Below are 18,765 nucleotides of genomic sequence, written 5' to 3'. Positions count from 1 at the left end.
TGGATTTAGATATTTTATCAGCTAGGCTAGATTTATGAGACTTCCAAGATAAGTTGTTATCTAAAACTACCCCAGGAAAGACTGTTTCATTGACCGGTGCAATGGTTCTCTCATTAATAACTACATTAAAGTTAGACGCAGACTTGTTTTGCCGTGGTTTAATTCTGCAAAATTTGTTTTAGTTAAGTTCAAAGAGTCCGTTTGTCCTGAACCAATTTGACAGTTCAATGAATTCACAGTTTAAGAGTACTAATTAGGATATCTGGGTCTTTGTGCGAGATGAATAAATTCGTGCCGTCTGCGAATAAGTTTGACTCGAGGTTTGAAACATTGTTCAAGTCATTTATGTATAGGATAAAAAATAGCGGGTCTAGAATTGACCCTTACGGAACCCCACAGTAGATCTAATGGGGGTTGATCTCAGTCCATTATATTCAACAAATGGTTTCCGACAAGCCTTTTAACTACCAGTCTGGGTCATGGCTGCTCTTGAGCCATATTATTTTGAGCCAAATATGCTCCAAACTCCGAAATGATAGCGTTGAAAATAGTGAAGTGGATAATCGTTTGGACAAAAATAGATTTTGCTGACCTTGTGAAGGATGCCAAGTCAGTTGCAGGTTTTTCCTCTTTCCCGACAATTTCGAGTCGGACGGAATGACGTCACATGACACGGCCTAGCTGCCAAGACAGTTTCAAAATGGCGGAATCCGAAGTCGCTTCTTTCGAGACGAATTTCTTCAGGATAGCGGGAACTTAAGAGGCTAAAACTTCGGAGAGTAGAGAAGCTGAATGCTTACTTGCTATAGGCGAAGACAAAAAAAAGTAAGCTCTTTGGAGTGACCTTTTCCTTTGAACTAGCCTGTTTCAGGTGTTCAGTCAGTTGGGGTGCACCGAGAAAAGAGGAGAGCATAAAAAGGAAAGAGGGGTTTGCTGCGAGGAGCTTTCTCGCGTCGCACTCCTCGCTGTTTTCTCTCGCCGTTTTTTGCAAAAACCTGGAAGAGGCTTCTTGTAAACTGATTCAACCAAAATTATCGCTTGCGATGCTTGAAGGAGGACGCAACTCGAACCAGTGTCTACAACATCATATGTCCTTTGACGAGAATAACAAATAGTACACGTCTGCGCGCAGACTAGGCCACTGAATAAATATGTATTTTTCCTCAGCAGTGCACGTTCACAAAACGACTACTTGGACGTTACATAACATCTCAGAATAGAACTGTTTCCCACCAAAAGTCTCTGAGCGGGCTGAAATATATTACGTCATAACGTAACATACAGTGCACGGTCGCCGTTGCACGTGAATAGTCCTTTCCAATAATGCTTGGTTTCGCCGCGGGACTACTCCAGATTTCGTCGCGCGTCGCGCGAAGATTGCTCTCTCGATTCGCTCGAGGGAGACAAAAGCAAAGGTCGACTTGCGGGCAAGTCTACACGTGAACAGAGCGTGAATTTATCATGAAGGTGGAATGACTATCAGCGCAGTTTTGAAAGCCACCCAAAAGAGTCAAAGTCCATACAGTTGTTTTCAAAGTTTTCAAAGTTGCTGACTTGCAAATGGCGACTGTTCCACGCTTTGGTGATGTGCCTCGACAAGAAATTGTCGGCCATGGGGCCTTGTGGAAGAGAAAGATTCAAAAAAAAGACAATTTCATTGGTGACAAAAACAGCCTTACCCACATTCAGAGCTTTCTGTGAAGGAAATTATCCTAAAAAATACCGCCATTTTGACGAAATTTCTAAAGAAGGTAGAACGAAACGAAATCCATGTTGATCTAGTTTTGAATTGTTGTGAGTTAATTCAAAGGAAAAAAACTTGAGGTCAGCACAAGAGGACAGCACTAACACAATCATTCGCTTTGCCCTGCAGCGATATTCCATCCCTTTTGAAAAGAGGTTTGACATCATTGCCAACCATGCTAGTTACGAAGTCTTACCGAGTCTATGAAGTGGTTGTGGTTCAACTTAAACGCCAAGGGTTTGTCAAAGTCAACCATCGTGAACCAATAAAGTAAGAGGACTTGGTGAAATTTTATTCGTCATATGATCAGTCATCACAAACACGAAGTCACTGTAGCACCTCGTTTGGCTTATCATAATTTAACAGAAGAAGAGGAACAGGAAGAGAGAATCTTCGCCTTCACACACGAACCATGTCGTTTGCAGTCAGAGTTTGCGCTGCCCAGTAGCTGGTTGAACACGACAGAAAGCACAGGCAAAAACTATGACCCATTTGACTTTTCAGGGCATGGAATAACGTACAAAAAAACGCAAAAAACAGAGACAATCCAAACGTATTCGTAGTAAGGGCATGCATTTGATCTCATCAAAATTTCGTTCGTACACTCCTGTACTGTGGCAAACGCCCAGGTCTCTCGATAACTGACTTAAGTAAATCCGTTACTGTTTGGTACTGCAATATTCCTCTAGCTAGGACAAATGGAACATTTTCTGTTGATTGTAAGTAAGTGAATGTCATAATCTCTTGTTGTAAGTTCTTTCAAGAGTACCACAGTTGTATGAGATCAGTCGACAGCAGTACCACTGATCTGTTCTTCACAAGAGAAATGTTGAAGCTCAGCATAATGTGCAAGTGTCCGGACACAAAAGTTAGACTACCATCAGGTCTTACAGTCGGCAACTAACGGGATCTAAAACAATAGAAACATTACAAGCTTTAACATCTTTTCTTGCTCAAAACAGCACTAAAATTATACCAGTGGGAGCTGAAGCTGAACAAAGTAAGCTGCCTTAAAAGTAGTCTGATTCTCAGACGTCCGGAGAGAGGGGCCGCGAACGACCTCGGACGTCTGAAAATCAGGCTACCTTAAAAGTTGCCGTTACGGTAGTCAAGGAACAGTTCACTCCCATTAGCGAAGCTTTTTTCACCTGGTTGTTACATTGCAGTGAATTACCATTATTATTCAAGGAAACATCATATGTAGCTAAGTGTTTTATTTCCTATTTTGAAGACTTTATTTCGTTTTAGTTGTACTTTTTTTTGCAGTATTTTGCGCTCTTATGCTCCGACATGTAGTTAATCAATAAAAGGTCGATTTGTTTTGACTACATCGCATCTTCTAGTGTCGTGCTACACATCGCCAAGCAAAAACATTGAGAATCTTCGGAAACAAATTTGACTGTTTGCCTTGTTGTGAAATAGATTTTAGTTTTAGCAAGCGACCAGCAGTGGTTTTGTGGAGAGCCGGTAATTTGAGGGGCCAGGGAGTTTGGGAGAATTCGTAACACAGCGAAAACGTATCCGCTGAAAAGCAAGAAGTTGCGTGACCCTAGCTATCTAAGAAGGGGTTGGAACTAACCCCCCTCTCCCCCCCGTTCCCCATCTGAATACCATACTCATTCTTATGAACTACACACTCTTTCAGGCGTTCAGTTAGTTGGGGTGCAGGGCGAAAAAGGCAGAACAATAAAAAAGGAAAGTGAGGCATGGTGTGAGTAGCTTTCCCGCGCCGCACTCCTCACTGTTTTCTCTCGCCATTTTTTGCACCGCTTCCAAACTGAAGCCTGAATTTTACCAAAATGTGTCTACTGTTTACTATAAATCCTTTAACGAGAAAAAGTAATCGCACAAGTCTGCACGCAGGCTAGGCCACTGAACAAATAGGAAATTTTTCAAAACAGTGCGTGTTCAAAAAATGACCACAGCTTCGAGGTCACATAACATCCTAGAATAGAACTGTTTCCCGCCAAAAGTCTCTGAGCGGGCGGTGACACTGCAAAATCTGTTACGTCATAGTGTAACAGTGCGCGGTCGCCATTTCACGTGAACAGAGCGTGGACTGATCATCAGTGGTCGCATGACTATCAACGCGGTTTTCAAAGTCAAAGGCAGAGAGTCAAAGTCCTTACGGTTGTTTTCAAAGTTTTGCAAAGTGACTGAATTGCAAATGGCGACTGCTTCACGCTTTGGTGATGTGCCGCGACAAGAAATTGCCTGCCACTGGGGCCTTGTGGAAGGCAAGATAGATTCCAGAAAGAGACAATTGGTGACAAAACAGCCTTACCCATATTCAAAGCCTTCTTTGAAGCCGAAATTATCCTGAAAAAGACCGTGATTTGGACGAAATTTGACTAATAACAAGGTAGAACGAAACGAAATCCTTGATAATTTTTGTTGTAAGTTTTCATTTAAAGGAAACAAAACTTGAAGTAAGTGCAAGACGACAGCACTAACACAATCATTCGCTTTGGCCTTCAGCGATATTCCATCCTGAAAAGAGGTTTGACATCATTACCAACCACCGAATCTATCAAGCAGTTGTGGTTCAACTGAAACGATAAGGGTTCGTCAAAGTCGACCATCGTGAACCAATAAAGTAAGAGGACTTGGTTAAATTCTATTCGTCAAATGATCAGTCATCACAAACCTCCTAAGTCACTGCAGCACTTTGTTTGGCTTAACATGATTTATCAGTTTATTCGAAGAGGAAGAGCCGAGAATCTTCGCCTTCACACACGAACCATGTCGTTTGCAGTCAGGGTTGGCGTGGCACAACGTCAGCAAGATTACCTCTGCTAGTAACTGGCTGAACTCGACGGAAAATGGCAAAATGATGGCCTGTTTGACTTTCAGGGCATGGAATAATGTAAGAAAGAACGTGAACAATCCAAAATTAATCTGATGCGCAGTAAGCTAAGGCAAGCATTTGAGCATATGATGCAAAACTTGCTGTACTGTGGCAAACGCCCAGATCTCGATAACTGACTTTAGGAATTGGTACTGCAATTCGCCAGTAGGTAAGAAAAATGAAACATTTTCTGTTGATTGCAAGCTCTTTCAAGAGCGACCACAGTTGTATAAGATCAGTCGAGAGCAGCTGTATCACTGAACTGTTGTTCACAACAGAATGTTGAAGCTCAGCATACTTGTGCAAGAGTCCGGGCACAAAAGTAAGCCGATCACCAACAGGTCTTACGGTCCGCAACTAACGAGATCTAAAACAAGAGAAATATCGCAAACTTTAACATCTTTCCTTGTCCAAAATAGCACTAAAATTATTCCGGCGGGACTGAAACTGAACAAAGTAAGTTGCTTTAAAGTTGCCGTTAGGGTAGTCAAGAAACAGTTCACTCCCATTAGCGGAGCTTTTTCATCTGTTTGTTATATTGCTAAGGAAACATCGTTGTAGCTAACTGCTTTGCCTATTCAGTTTAAACATTTTTGCTCGTTCTAGTTTATCTTTTGTACATTTTAGTTCTGCAGTATTTTACGCTCTTATGGTCCGACTTGACTTTATCAATAAAAAGTCGATTTGTTTTCAGTACATTGTACCTTCTTATGACCTTGTTGTGCTACATATCGCCTAGGAAAAACACTGAGATTTTCGAGAAACAAAATTGACTGTTTGCCCCGTTATTCATTTAAAAGCGATTAAGCAAGCGGCCAAGAGTGGCTTTCAGTGTAGAGAGCTAGAGCCGGGAATTAGAGGGGGCAGGGAGTTTGGGAGAATTCGCACCATAGCGGGAACGTATCTTGAAAAGCAAGAAGTGACATAAACCTATCTAAGAGGGCGCAGGAACCAGGCAGGGGATGGGACGCTTAATTACCCTGTTCCCCATCTGAATACCCTACACTGCATACCATTCTTTTAAACTGGGCTAAGCCTCTTTCAGGCGTTCAGTTAGCTGGGGTGCAGCGCGAAAAGCGGCTAGCAGAAAAAGGAAAGAGAGGCTTTGTGCGAGGAGCTTTCAAGCGCCGCACTCCTCATTGTTTTCTCTCGGCGCTTTTTTTTTTTTGGTACCACTTTTAAACGCCTGCAAACTAAACCAAAATTAACTCTTGCGATCCTTGGACGACACAACCCGAACCAGTGTCTACTACAAGTGCTTTGACGAGAAAAAGAAATAATAGACGCCTGCACGCAGCCTAGGCCACTGAATGAATAGGAATTTTTCCTTAACAGTGCGCGCTCACAAAATAACTACTTGGGGGTCATTTTCTCTCTAGGTCACATAACAACTATTTTCCGCCAAAAGTCTCTGAGCGGGCGGCGACATTCCAAAATATATTACGTCATAGCGTAACAGTGCGCGGTTGCCGCTGCACGTGAACAGTGCATGGATTGATCATGAAGATGGCATGACTTTTCTATCAGCGCAGTTTTCAAAGTCAAAGGAGTCAAAGTCCTTATGGTTGTTTTCGAAGTTTTGCAAAGTGACTGAATTGCAAATGGCGACTGCTTCACGCTTTGGTGATGTGCCCCGACGAGAAATTGCCGGCCATGGGGCCTTGTGGAAGGCTAGAAAGATTCCAAAAAGAGACAATTGGTGGCAAAAACAGCCTTACCTGCATCCAAAGCCTTCTGCGAAGGAAATCATACTGAAAAAGACCGTGATTTTGACGAAATTTGATAAGAAGGTAGAACGAAACGAAATCCATGCCGATTTTTGTCAGTGTAAGTTTTAAGTCAAAGGAAACAAAACTTGAGGCAAGTACAAGAAGACAGCACTAACACAATCATTCGCTTTGGCCTGCAGCGATATTCCATCCTGAAGAGCCGGTTTGACATCATTGCAAACCATGCTCAGTTTATGAAGTCTTACCGAGTCTTCAGTGGATCAGTTGTGGTTCAACTTAAACGACAAGGGCTCGTCAAAGTCGAACATCGTGTCTCCATGAAGTAAGAGGACTTGGTGAGAATTCAGTTCGTCATATCATCAGTCATCGCAAAACCCCTAAGTCACTGCAGTACTTCGTTTGACGTAACATTCATTTAACAGTTAATTCGAAGAGGAAGAGAGACTTCTCGCCTTCACAGACGAAGCATGACGTTTGCAGTCAGGGTTGTCGTGGCCGACAGTCAATAAGATTACATCTACTAGTAGCTTCCTGAACTCGACGGAAATTACTGGCAAAGTGATGACCCATTTGACTTTTCAGGGCATGGAATAATGTACGAAAGAACGCGAACAATCCAAAATAAATATGCCCAGTAAGCTAGGCCATGCATTTGAACTTATGATGCAAAAGGCTTGCTGCACTGTGGCAAACGCCCAGGTCTCACGTTAACTGACTTTATTAAATCTGTCAGTCAATTCGCCTGTAGGTAAGAAAAATGGAGCATTTTATGTTGTAAGCTCTTTCAAGAATACCACAGTTGCATAAGATCAGTCTACAGCAGTACCACTGATCTGTTCCTCACAAGAGAAATGTTGAAGCTCAGCATAATGTGCAAGTGTCCGGGCACAATGGTGAGACTACCATCAGGTCTTACAGTCGGCAACTAACGGGATCTAAAACAAGAGACACATCACAAACTTTAACATCTTTCCTTGCTCAAAATAGCACTGAAATTATTCCAGTGGGAGCTGAGGCTGAACGGAATAGGCTTCCTTAAAAGTTGCCGTTACGGTAGTCAAGAAAAAGCTCACTCCATTAGCGGAGCTTTTTCATCTGGTTAAAATGTCAAGGAAACATGGTTGAAGCGAAGTGTTTTGCTTATTTCTTTTAACATTTTAGTTCGTTTTAGTTTATCATTTTGTACATTTTAGTTTTGCAGTATTTTATGCTGTTATGGTCTGACATGTAGTTTATCAATAAAAAGTCGATTTGTTTTCAGTACACTGTATTTTCTTATGACCTTGTTGTGCTACATATCGCCAAGGAAAAACATTCAGATTCTCGGGAAACAAAAGTGACTGTTTTCTCCACCATGAATTAAACGTTTTAGTGAGCGACCAACAGTGGTTTTGCAGAGAGCCAGGAATTAGAGGGGCCAGGGAATCGTCGAGAATTCCCATTCTAGCGAGAACTCACCCCGAAAAGCAAGAAGTGGCGTGACCCTCTCTGAGGAGAGGCAGGAAATAAACCCCTTGTTCCCCATCTGAATACCATACGCAGACTTTGATCGCAATTGCAAGTTGAGCTGCGAAAGCCTAATTCGGACAGGGCTATGGCTGTCCCACCCTGGAAAGAACGATAAATGTTTGTAATGTCCAAATAAATTTGAAAAATATTAATAAAAAAGCGCCCTTGGAGGAATTACAAACGTTTCGGGCACAGCACTTTAATGCTGATGAAGGGCTGTACTCCAAGCGTTTGTGAAGTTTAACTTTCTCAAAAGGACACATTTCACTACTTTTCTCTTCAGTCAATTTTGCAAATTAATATTCGCGTTTTAAAGTGTCACGCATCAACAAGAGAGAATGACTTCCTTTATCCAAAGTTTCCATGCATAAATATTTCCACTATCAATACATGAAAGCGTTAATGATAAGTGGAAGTATACATTTTACGTCATGCCTCCAATATAGGCTTACAATAGTAAACTTAAATGACCATGGAGAACTGGATAACTCAATTTTTGATCTCAATCTTGGCCCTTGTCAGGGAGTGAATATAAGACAAGCTCTACAAACCAGGGTCAAATAATTGGAAGATTTTTTAACATCCGAGATTCAGAGGCATGTTATCAGTGAAGGGCTTTATTTTTTTGGACGCTATTTGCGGAATTTAGCCGGGTGGCTTCTGTCCCGAACACGTGTCTACTCACGTTTTCTCGATTAGAGCTTGCGGTCCAAATGTCGTGACAACAAGCGTGACTGGAAGTGACTTTACCTAAAACTCTCCTGATTGGTCTAAATTGAGATACGTCAGCCAATCATAGTACGCGATAGTAATGAACATTGATAGCCTTTGTCCCCGTGATGACCTTCAAGCGCAGTGAAAGGTAAAAGCGTGTTCTATGTACAACGAAAGGCCAAGGACGCCCGCTTACACATGTGACTGAAAGTAACCCACAAGCCGATCGTTCGTCAGCAATTCTATGTTTGGCCGGCTACCTCTTCGCTCGGACTGTTTCCATAAAATCGTTCTCGATCGTTGTTGTGGAATAGAGCGAAAGTGAATCTTGGCGGGAATTTCTGTCTTTAGTTCGAATTTCAGCGCGGTGGTGAACTATGACCGGTAAGTATAGCGCGACCATAATCAGCGAGGAATTTTCATTTCTGTTTCTTGCACGTCGTTGTGATACATTTGTATACCTCTTTTGTTAGTTTAGAACTCATGTGCGTATTTGTGGCGTAACCGAAAAATATTCCTGAAAGCTTCGTGCTACACGCAATGTGTTTGTTGGTCACTGGAGTGCCGGCAGTGCTATTTCCTTAATTATTTTCACACCAGTTTGAACTGTTTCACGACTTAAAAACGTTAATAATGCAACGGTTGAAAACGCTGAACTCAGTGAATTTTTCTTAGTGAATTTCGCTGATTTAATTATAAAGATTGAATGAAGGATTGGCATTGATCTGTCGTGCTTTCATCCATCACGCTCGCAGGACAAAAATGTATTGTAAATCACGTTTTGTTTTTTAATCTATAGAGTCTTTCAGAAGCGACTTTTTTCGACGTAGTCCAGTGCTTTCACCCTCGGCTTTAAAACCAGTATGGGGAGATTGCCTTGTTTGTGGAGATCGTGGTACCGGAAAACATTACGGCATTGTGGCTTGTGAGGGCTGCAAGGGCTTTTTCAAGAGGAGCGTGAGGAAAAATTTAAACTACTCTTGTCAAGGAAATGAAGCTTGCCCAGTTGATAAAATCCACAGAAATAGATGTCAAAGATGTCGACTGAACAAATGTCTGACCATGGGCATGAAAAAAGAAGGTAACTGAATAAGCCTAAATAAAATACAATAACATTTCCTACTTTGAAACGTAAAAATTTTGTTCAGTCACCCCAGACATCATCCATCTTCAACATTGACAGGGCGAGAAAACTTCGAAGTATTATGTCACTTCGGGCGGCGTCCATATGAAAATTTTTATTTTATTTTGTTGCGAATAGGAAATATAAAACGAATAGACATTGTCTTGTGCCTCAACGTTAGCGCTAACCTTCCGAAAACGAAGCAGAAGCTAAGTAGTTGTTACCGCAACCTACTTCAGAATTGGCGTTTAAGGGTGAAAATTTCAAGTTGTGGGTTCGACAATTAGCTTTGGACTTCCTTAAGTAAATCTTAACTACAGAGTTAAATAATCACGCTAAATGTAAATTTCAGATTTTGCAGCTCGCGCGCGTCTTTGGCAAGAAATCAAGTCTCTTGTGAACGTGTTCCCACCCGTTTGCGTGAGTTTTTTTTTGTTGTGTTTTTTGTTGCTGTTGACATGAAAAAGAGTAGCTAGCCAAAATACCACTACTTAGAAAAAGAGGGAAAACAGTTTATAAGTGGGTTTACTTTTTGTTTGGATGGTACAATCTTTCCATGCACATCGGGTTTCGTTTTAAAGCCACTTTTGACTTTGAGCCCTTTGGTCGAAATATTTGCATAATCACGTGTTAATTCACGATTTTGAGGACTTGTTCACGTGTTAAGCGTTGCGTGAATGTTTCTGCCAATCGTGCGCGCGCGGGGTCACGATTTTGAGTGTCCTAACAAAACATTGTCGGTATTTGCATAATAAAGCATTTTAGTGTTGCTAAACTCTGGGAGCTGATCTGGGAGCTGATCAAAACAACATCAGGTTATGGTGATTTATGTACCATATTATAGAACTTATAGTAGTACTTTTGTTCAGTATTGCTGCAGAATTTTTGTTGCATAGTGATTTCAATCAAACTTTGAAACTCTGGGGGTGAAAGGATTACATAACAGTCACATGTATTACACAAATACAGAGAAATTTGTTCACATGTTGCATGTGTTTTTCTGCCCTAGGCAAGGGTGACAATATCTACAAACACGTGGAAGTAAGACATAAATGCTTCTGTGAAAAAGAAAAATTACATCAAATAAATAAATAATAACAAAATAACTACTATTGAAGAAAGTGAGATCTGGTGTTCAATTTATATAATTGCATGTTATTGTATGCTATAAATCTTTACAAAATTTATTAGGCTTCACGAAGTGGCAAACATACCAGGCTGAAGTCTCAAAAGAACTGGTCAGCTCAGGAGTTTTTAAGCATTTTCACCTTGAGATCCACTTGGCTGTTTACAAGTGTTTAGTACATAGCATGACATAACAGAGTTAATGCTTGTCTTGAGAGACCATGATTATGGTTGGCTTGTAGGGCAATACTGGATCTTACATAACACGAGTAATGACAAACAAAAACATTCTCAACACGTGCTGTTAATTTGAACAGTTGATGAACAACAAAAACACTTAACATGTGCTGTCAACTTGAATGATTGAGGAACTGTGCGATATATCCAAATGTATACAGAAAGACATAAAATATGTGAAAGAATCAATTATATAACCATGTTTATGGTTATATAATGTCAGGGAATATGATCTGTGATATACACTTGAATATGTTGAAGATAAACTCCTTTACCATGGGATAAGCTCAAAATATCCTTGATTATTTTTAAATAGATTGCAATTTCTTTAAAATTCTCTTGAATGTCCGAGGGCTTATATTTTTCCAAGCATCTCTTTTTGTTGAGGGTTATTTTAACATGGACTGAATCATTCAGAAGGGATTTTGTGTCTTGGGAACAAATTTATGTGCATACAGGTGTTGTGCATGTAATGTAGCAAAATTCTCCACACATACTGAGTCTCTGAGCTTACTGTAAGTGCCTGAATTTAGTAAGACACTAGTTCTCAAATAGGGGCTTAATTATTATCAGGGGCTCACTATTTCTCTTTGGAAAAGGGGCTTATTCAGAATATTTTTAACTGGGCCTCAGTGGGCTTATACTCTGTATGTTCTGGCCTTTTTCGGAGGGGGAGGGGGTCTCAAGGCTTCTTTTCAGGGATGGCTTATAAATTATCAGAACTATATTGGTGCCTAGGAAATCTTTGATCTCAGGAACTCATGATGAGGAACTGGCATTGTGATGAGTCTTGGATTTTACCATCTGTTACTCCTGGGGGATTTATTTTGTGTGGCAACCGAAGACTAAGTCATTTGGATTTGAGATCAAAATGCTATCCATTGGTTCAGGTACCCATGCCTGGTTGCCATGTTCTATTTTTTAGTAAAGAAAAAACATGTAGCCTGGAGGAGGAATATTTCTGTTCCCCCCTTGGATGGGATGCTAGTGCGTTGTAGGGTTACCCCCTAGCATTAAGTTTGCTGGTACTTTTTTTATAATATTATACCTGGGTGGAGAGAGGCCCTGTGAGAGTAAAATGTCTTGCCCCATTAGAACACTATTCAATGTACCTAGCCACACCTTGAACCCAGACTGCTCAAACTGAAGATGAGTTTACTAACCATGAGGCCACTGCTGTTCTATTAGTACTACACATTATCTTAACATCTTGTCATCTGTTTCGGTCTTTATAGCTGTGCAGTGTGAAAGGAAGCCTATTACTAAACGTATGGACGATGGCACAAATGAAAACCAACCAAGAACTGCAAGCCTTTCTCCCAGTCAGCATCGTTCTGTTTATCCAGGTCACCAGGAAAAGCCAGAAATTCAACCTCTCTCCCCCAGCAGTAGTTCATCACCAAACTCTTCTCAGATATCACTACCCACATTTCTTCCTTCAGAGCAGTACGATTGCATCATAAGCTCTGAACATCTTCAATTTAAACTTAACACTCCAACCCTTGGTGTTTCTTCATTATCAATGGAATATGTTTATGAAATTGCTACTCGCCTTCTGTTCCTTACAGTGGACTGGACACGGAGCATCCAGGCCTTTCGCAGTCTGGAAAATACTGATCAACTTGTTCTGCTGCAAAGTACTTGGTCAGATCTTTTCATGTTGGGAGTTGCACAATGCTCTAGTTCTTTCCCCTTGTCGCCATTGTTGACACTTGCCGCGGTTCACATGGAACGCAGTGAATGTAGTGAAGATCGCAAATCACCAGTGTTGCCCAAAGAACCAAGCATGCTTGAGAAAATTATGAGTGTTAAGGACTTGTTGTTCAGCCTTGAGAAACTTGAGTTAGATTCTGTGGAGTACGCATTCCTCAAGGCAATTGTACTGTTCAATTCAGGTATGTTTAGTCTACTTTAAATATCATTTTACAGTAGGCTACCAGCAGTTGTTCATTTTCTTTGTCCATTTACCAGGAATTGAGAAAGAAGTGAGTGACAGGACAGAACATGGTGTATTTTTGTCTTTTTTGTTCTTGTACCTTTGTTCCTTCTTACTTAGTGCTCCAAGTCTGGTGTAAAAGTAACCAATTTCTGTTTAGGGGCAGCTTGGCTGAGTAATTCATGGTGCCTTTCTTGTAAACGAGTTTGCTGTTGTTGTCCTGGCTTGAACTCCTCAGTCATGTTTAGACAATAGCTGCATCTTCTTCCTCCTACCAACTGGGATCTAATCATGTTTCATGGTTTAAACAGCCCTTGAAAAGTCCTTGAAGATGAAAAATTTAAGTTTTCTCCAACGTCTATGAACATATGAGACTACAGGATAAATAGCCATATTGATGTGGATATTCAAACTTTTAAATCAAAGATTAAAGACATTTTAAGTCGCAATTTAATATTATTATTACTGTATGTGGAGCTGTTTTGATGAAGTCTAGAGTATTCAATACTCTGTGCCTTTGCCTGTCTCAACAATCGTAAGTTGTGATTCAGAGGGGAAACAAGTCCTTTAAAAATCTTTGAATAGTCCTGGAAGATAGACGTCTGGCATCTGTATGGAACGTATGTTTAATTGTAATACTTGCTCCATCTGTTTGAGTAGCATGTGTGGAATTAGTCTAGCTATACACTCTTTATTTTTTGTGAGAATATTGTTTTTCCGACCAAGGCTGAATTTTCTTATTTTTTCTGCCGATTTTAGGCTGAATATATTCTTGTGAATATTCTTATACTGCAGCGTATGGCATTTCCGTTTTCGAAGCGATACTTAAGTGTCTGGATGGTATAAGTGTAATTTTGGAGCCAGCCTGCAGGCATTAGAGCATCGAACATACGGCTAGTGCTGTTTTTGTTGCTCTTTGGCTATTTTTGCCGTTTAGAGAAAGAAGGATTTTATACGGTTTTCAACGCTAAAACAAATATTGACAATACAAAGAGTTGTTGACAACTTGTGACAGACTGAGACAAGCTGGCTAATTGTAAGTTCAGCTAAATTATACTTGCGTTATTAACATGCATTGTAATCTTTTTGTCCATCTTGTTTGTGTAGATTGTCCCAGTCTGAAGAACCCTAAGCAGGTTGAAAGGCTTCAAGAAAAGGCTCACTGCGCTCTCAAGCATTACGTTGAAAAACAGCACCCCTGCAGCCCCGAACGATTTGCCAAGATACTTCTTCGGCTCCCCGCAACCCGAATGTTGACTCAGCGAGCTGCTGAGGAATTGTTCTTTTCTCCTTTGATTGGAACTGTCAGGATTGAGAGTATAATGAACAACATTATTTCTAACTCGTTGACATTTTAATGTGGAAGTATTCGGTAAAATTGAGGGCAACAGAGACTTGCCATTTTGTTGTCCTGTACCCTTTTCTTTTCAAAACCTCGTATAACCTCACAAATTCTGCTAGTATATGAGCCATTTGGTGGTGGTCTTCAGATTGACAAGAACAGTGAATCAAAAGCCCGTCTGGTATACATGTAACTGAATGTACTTCACTCTTTTCGTTATAAGAATTTATCTTATAACAATATCGAGGCTGAAATATGCGAATTTTAAGCCGATTATTTTAAAAATAAACCCGATACTGAGGTTTTAAAAAGAATTTAATTTTTGCGTGTTAAAAATTTGTAAATACAATACAATTATACGTCTTAAACTAACCCGTGTACAATTTTTCCTTTCTCTAAATGGCAAAACTAGCCAAAAACCAACAAACTCAGCACTAGCTTTATGCTCGATGCTAATAACATTTCTGCAAGAAATTGCGTGTCATATCAGGCGTTATTGGCTGCAGTCTGGCTCCAAAATTACTTCAACGCCATCAAAGTCATGATAGGACAGATAATCTGACATTTTGTCGGCAAAGTCCGCTATGATTTCCTGTAACTAATGTAAGAATATTCACAAGAATAATTTCAGCCTAAAATCGACAGAATATAAAGATATTCAACCTGGGCCGGAAAGACAATATTCTTATAAAGGAAAAGAGTGTAATCGAGAATTTCATGGCCACGAAACAGCTAGATACAGTAAATCCTGATTTCTCGAACCTCTCGATACGCCTCTCGAACCAAAATTAAATTTGTTTCCGTCTCCTCAGTCGAACACTGTAATTTTAACCCTGATTTCTCGAACTACCCGATTTTTTCAAACCAATTTCCGTTTCCCTTGGAGGTTGGAATAAGCAGGATTTCACTATACTCACAAATATATCGTCAAACGATTTTTTAAAAGAAAATGTGACATTTTGGTGCAAGCCAACTTTATAATTAAAAAAACACTACATTTTATTTTCTCCTAAACCGCAATAAGTGAAGATGCACAGAGGTATCCGGTCAGTTTTACCCCAACACTATAAGCCCTTAGCCTGTTAGCCCTCATACAGAAGTCGATTAGCTCCCAAATAAGAGTTTCCTTTTAAGCTAAATTATGCTTTCTGTACAGATGCCCCAACGAACAGCCGAGCACACGAATTCAGAACATACCGCTCAGTCATCACAACAGAACCACAATCAAGGTACATAAAATTGACCAACACAAATTACCTTTCAATATTACGCCCTCGATAATAGTGGCCACCTTTGTCGTATTGGCGAGAATAATTTACTGAGTTTAAATATGGTTTAAAGTAAAGGACAAGTGTTATTTGACGACCAATCGAGTCGGGTTGGGGGCTAATAGTCTTTTCTTGAGGGTTAACTGGCTTATCGACTTGGGTGCGCAACGACCTACATTCTGTGCAGGAGAAGCTGTTTTAATGACCTTAAACAGAATCGTCTCTCTCTAACTGTATTCCGCACTTGAAGTTTTCAATATTTTGCTAGTGCAAAGTAAATCAAAGGGAATTTGGCAAATATGAAGTGCAGTTAAACTTCATGAGTTTCTCCAGTCGCAAATCGCAGCATTCGTAAACCATAGCTCGTGATGAACGCCCGACAAGAGTGGACGGTGAACTATTCCATGTTTTGTACACTGCAGCAATCTAAATAGCTCAACAGCTTCTAGTTTTTGACTCGCGGAAAAGATTGTCATAACATGAATCTAACTGCTGCCAGTAAAGTCTTATATCAAAAGTCACAATATATTAAAAGAGCCCATGGTTATCTCCCAAGATGGTTGGCTTCCTGATAAAATCAGGGTAGACTGTTTTATAGCAAAGGAAGTAACACTTGAATGATAAAATATTATTCATATTTATTGAATAGAAATAAACATTATTTAGACAATTGTTAAGTAAGGTTATAATAATAGCTGTATTTACTGGAGCCAAGCTATTGTAATGTATATAATGTACTATAAAGCTAACAAAATATAATACTTCTTGGCACGATCCTACGAGAATTCTTGGCTTTTGAAGCCTTCAGGAAATAAGACAGTGTAATCATATGCGTTTGTAACTAAATTTGTAACAAGGCTTAAAATGTTTAAGACTAACAAAGTCTAAAGTCTTTAAACATTTTTAGCCTTGTTTGAAAATTTTGTTGTAAATATGAAACGAATTTCATGGGCATCTGCGTTTGTGTCGTCTATATATGTAGGTGAATTTGATAGATTTTCTGTCTTGATATTCAGGTGCTCTTGAAATTTTTTGAGCGTGTGTTTGAAGGGTCTTGAAAGAATTACTTCTGACGGAGATTAAGAGTGCTTTGCAATTCTGCCAAGTACTTCGAACACTGAATCTTGTCAGTTATGTACAAATAAAAGGCTAAAACAGTACACAACCGAGCAGAACACACGCCCCGCTCACACCCTTCTCCCTCCCGCTGAAGAAAGCAGAAATACAAGGGTTCCATTACGCATTAGTGCGTGAGTACGAAATATAATTTTCCAGGAATTAAACATACATATATTTTCCAAAAGTGATCATTTGTTGCTTGCTAATACATTCCTTGGTGAATTCTGACGAAGATCAGGTAACAAACTGAGTTGTTTTTCCTCGTCACAAGGGTCCCCGTTCCAAATTTTGGCCGCGCGGAAACTGAAGCGGAACTTTATGAATTGCGTGACAAGGACTAAAAACCACAAAATAAGGGGAAATGAAAAACCGGTAAAATGCGGCAACCAGTATCTGGTTGCCGCTTTGGGTATAAGCTGTTCTTTTTAAACAGTTGCACAGTGTGAACGACTGATGTGTGAGTCTAATATGGATATAAACGGTTCTTTTGAAACTGCAATTTAACTCACGCTCCTCCTCTCCGCTCTGATGGTCACGCAATTTCCGCGTATTCGATTCCCTACGTCACCAGTCCAGGAGTGCCGCATTTCGAAATTCTGCCTGCCTTGCTGAAGGTAACTGAAAGATGGATCCAAGCAGCTTTGAAAATATCAGGCGTGCCGTGAAGGAGCGAAACTTCAAGAACGAGAAGTTAGACGCGTTGAAGTCGACCCTCGCCTGTTCTTATGGAAATCTATCTGCCGAGCAAGTCGCTCAACTTCTTCCCGAGTTTTCCTTTGATGGTGACAAAGAAAAAGCTGTCGAGGTTTGTGCTCCGCGGATGTACAGCATGACATGCGAGCAAGCGGCGACCATATTGCGAGGTTTCTCGTTCGATAAATCGAAAATAAAAGCCTTGGAAGTTATTGCTTACCATATCACTGACAATAACTTGGGCGCTTTGGATAGCGCGCTCAGGTTTGCAAGGGACAGGAATCGAGCCAGAGAAATACTGATGAATCGATCGCAACCAGGACCAGGGGTTTACCCGGGTGCTGGACCTCCGCCCGGGGGTTTCCCTGGGATGGTTCCCCAAGCCGGAGGTTACCCCTCACCAGCACCGTATCCAGGACCGTCACCTTACCCGGGACAAAGCCCTTATCCTGGAGCAGGACCATACGGGGGGATGTGTCCTCCAGGACAGCCCCCCTATGCACCAGCAGGCCAAGGGATGGCCCCGCCACAGTATCCTACTGGTACAGTGCCACCTCCCACAAGTCAGTTTCCTGGTGGTGCTATGGGTGCAATGCAGGGGATGATGGATGCTACAGCTGGTGCAATGATGAAGGGAATGAGTGATATGTTTGGACCTGCCCCACATCAGGGCCAGCACTATCCACCACAAGGGGGATACTATCCACCGCCAGGAGGTTATCCCTAGTCGGGGTATCCATATCAACCCCTAAATAGCTTACTGCTTTTGATGAGGAATATTCTACACATCATTATTTGTAGTTTAGAGTTCATGAAGAATCACTACAGTTTACTATGAATCTTAACATGATTTGGAACTGACTAGGAGTAGATAGATAGATAATCTTTATTTCAACATGGTTAAAAATTTGTCAGCTAAATAAAACTACTAATAGCTGAGTAGCCCTATTAAGGGACTGCAGAGACCATTTTAAGTGGAAGGACTAAAAAATTTGGGCAAGCATTAGGGTTCTGCCATTTATCATGTATCTACATGTCATCATATTTGCAACCTCGATATAACAAAAAACTGGGAGGGCTTAAGCCCTACCAGCCCTGGTCCCCCTCTGTGGTCCCTGCTTTTGTGGTGATTTCCTTGCAAAATGGGACACTTGAAAAAAATGCTAAGAATAAATAAGTCATATAATTTTGTATAAACCATTATGTTAGAAACAGGCAAAAAATGTAAAATAATATTTCCTGATCAGAGAATAAAAAAATGGATTTTAAAAACTTGTTTGCATTTATGGTTGTGGCATTCAATTCAAACAGTCAAGAGGCAAAAAGTGTTCACTTTCCCTGCTAGTCTCAACTTTCCCTTGCCTCAACCCAGTACCC

The 18,765-nt window shown here is 40.6% G+C and overlaps 3 protein-coding genes and 1 long non-coding RNA gene across 5 annotated transcripts; all 4 read left to right on the top strand.

The window, feature by feature from the left end:
• Nucleotides 1-1,268: 1,268 nt before the first annotated feature.
• Nucleotides 1,269-3,072, top strand: LOC149104078 (uncharacterized). The gene is made up of 2 exons (XR_016202148.1): nucleotides 1,269-1,751; nucleotides 1,874-3,072. It is a non-coding gene; the product is annotated as an uncharacterized LOC149104078 (long non-coding RNA).
• A 3,016-nt stretch (nucleotides 3,073-6,088) lies between these two features.
• Nucleotides 6,089-7,585, top strand: LOC149104077 (uncharacterized). Its single transcript, XM_089274046.1, has 2 exons — nucleotides 6,089-6,382; nucleotides 6,502-7,585. The coding sequence occupies exons 1-2, from the start codon at nucleotides 6,104-6,106 to the stop codon at nucleotides 6,646-6,648; spliced, it is 426 nt and encodes a 141-aa protein (XP_089130172.1). The 5' UTR covers nucleotides 6,089-6,103; the 3' UTR covers nucleotides 6,649-7,585.
• Nucleotides 7,586-8,662: 1,077 nt separating this feature from the next.
• On the top strand, nucleotides 8,663-14,680 carry LOC110043502 (nuclear receptor subfamily 2 group F member 1-B-like). Of its 2 annotated transcripts, none has more exons than XM_089274045.1 (4): nucleotides 8,663-8,929; nucleotides 9,345-9,626; nucleotides 12,266-12,925; nucleotides 13,127-13,540. In XM_089274045.1, the coding sequence occupies exons 1-4, from the start codon at nucleotides 8,923-8,925 to the stop codon at nucleotides 13,219-13,221; spliced, it is 1,044 nt and encodes a 347-aa protein (XP_089130171.1). In that variant the 5' UTR covers nucleotides 8,663-8,922; the 3' UTR covers nucleotides 13,222-13,540. The 2 variants fall into 2 exon arrangements, with proteins under 2 accessions (XP_089130171.1, XP_020604622.1); XM_020748963.2 differs by lacking the exon at nucleotides 13,127-13,540 and adding an exon at nucleotides 14,074-14,680 and having other exon boundaries at nucleotides 8,676-8,929.
• A 1,992-nt stretch (nucleotides 14,681-16,672) lies between these two features.
• On the top strand, nucleotides 16,673-18,660 carry LOC110043503 (uncharacterized). The gene has a single exon (XM_020748965.2). The coding sequence runs from the start codon at nucleotides 17,321-17,323 to the stop codon at nucleotides 18,113-18,115; it is 795 nt and encodes a 264-aa protein (XP_020604624.2). The 5' UTR covers nucleotides 16,673-17,320; the 3' UTR covers nucleotides 18,116-18,660.
• The last annotated feature ends 105 nt before the right edge of the window (nucleotides 18,661-18,765 follow it).

Source organism: Orbicella faveolata, unplaced genomic scaffold (assembly GCF_042242905.1).
Source record: "Orbicella faveolata isolate gen_17 unplaced genomic scaffold, um_ofav_v1 contig_35, whole genome shotgun sequence".
NCBI lineage: Eukaryota > Metazoa > Cnidaria > Anthozoa > Scleractinia > Merulinidae > Orbicella > Orbicella faveolata.
This window is presented reverse-complemented; position numbering and strand designations above follow the sequence as displayed.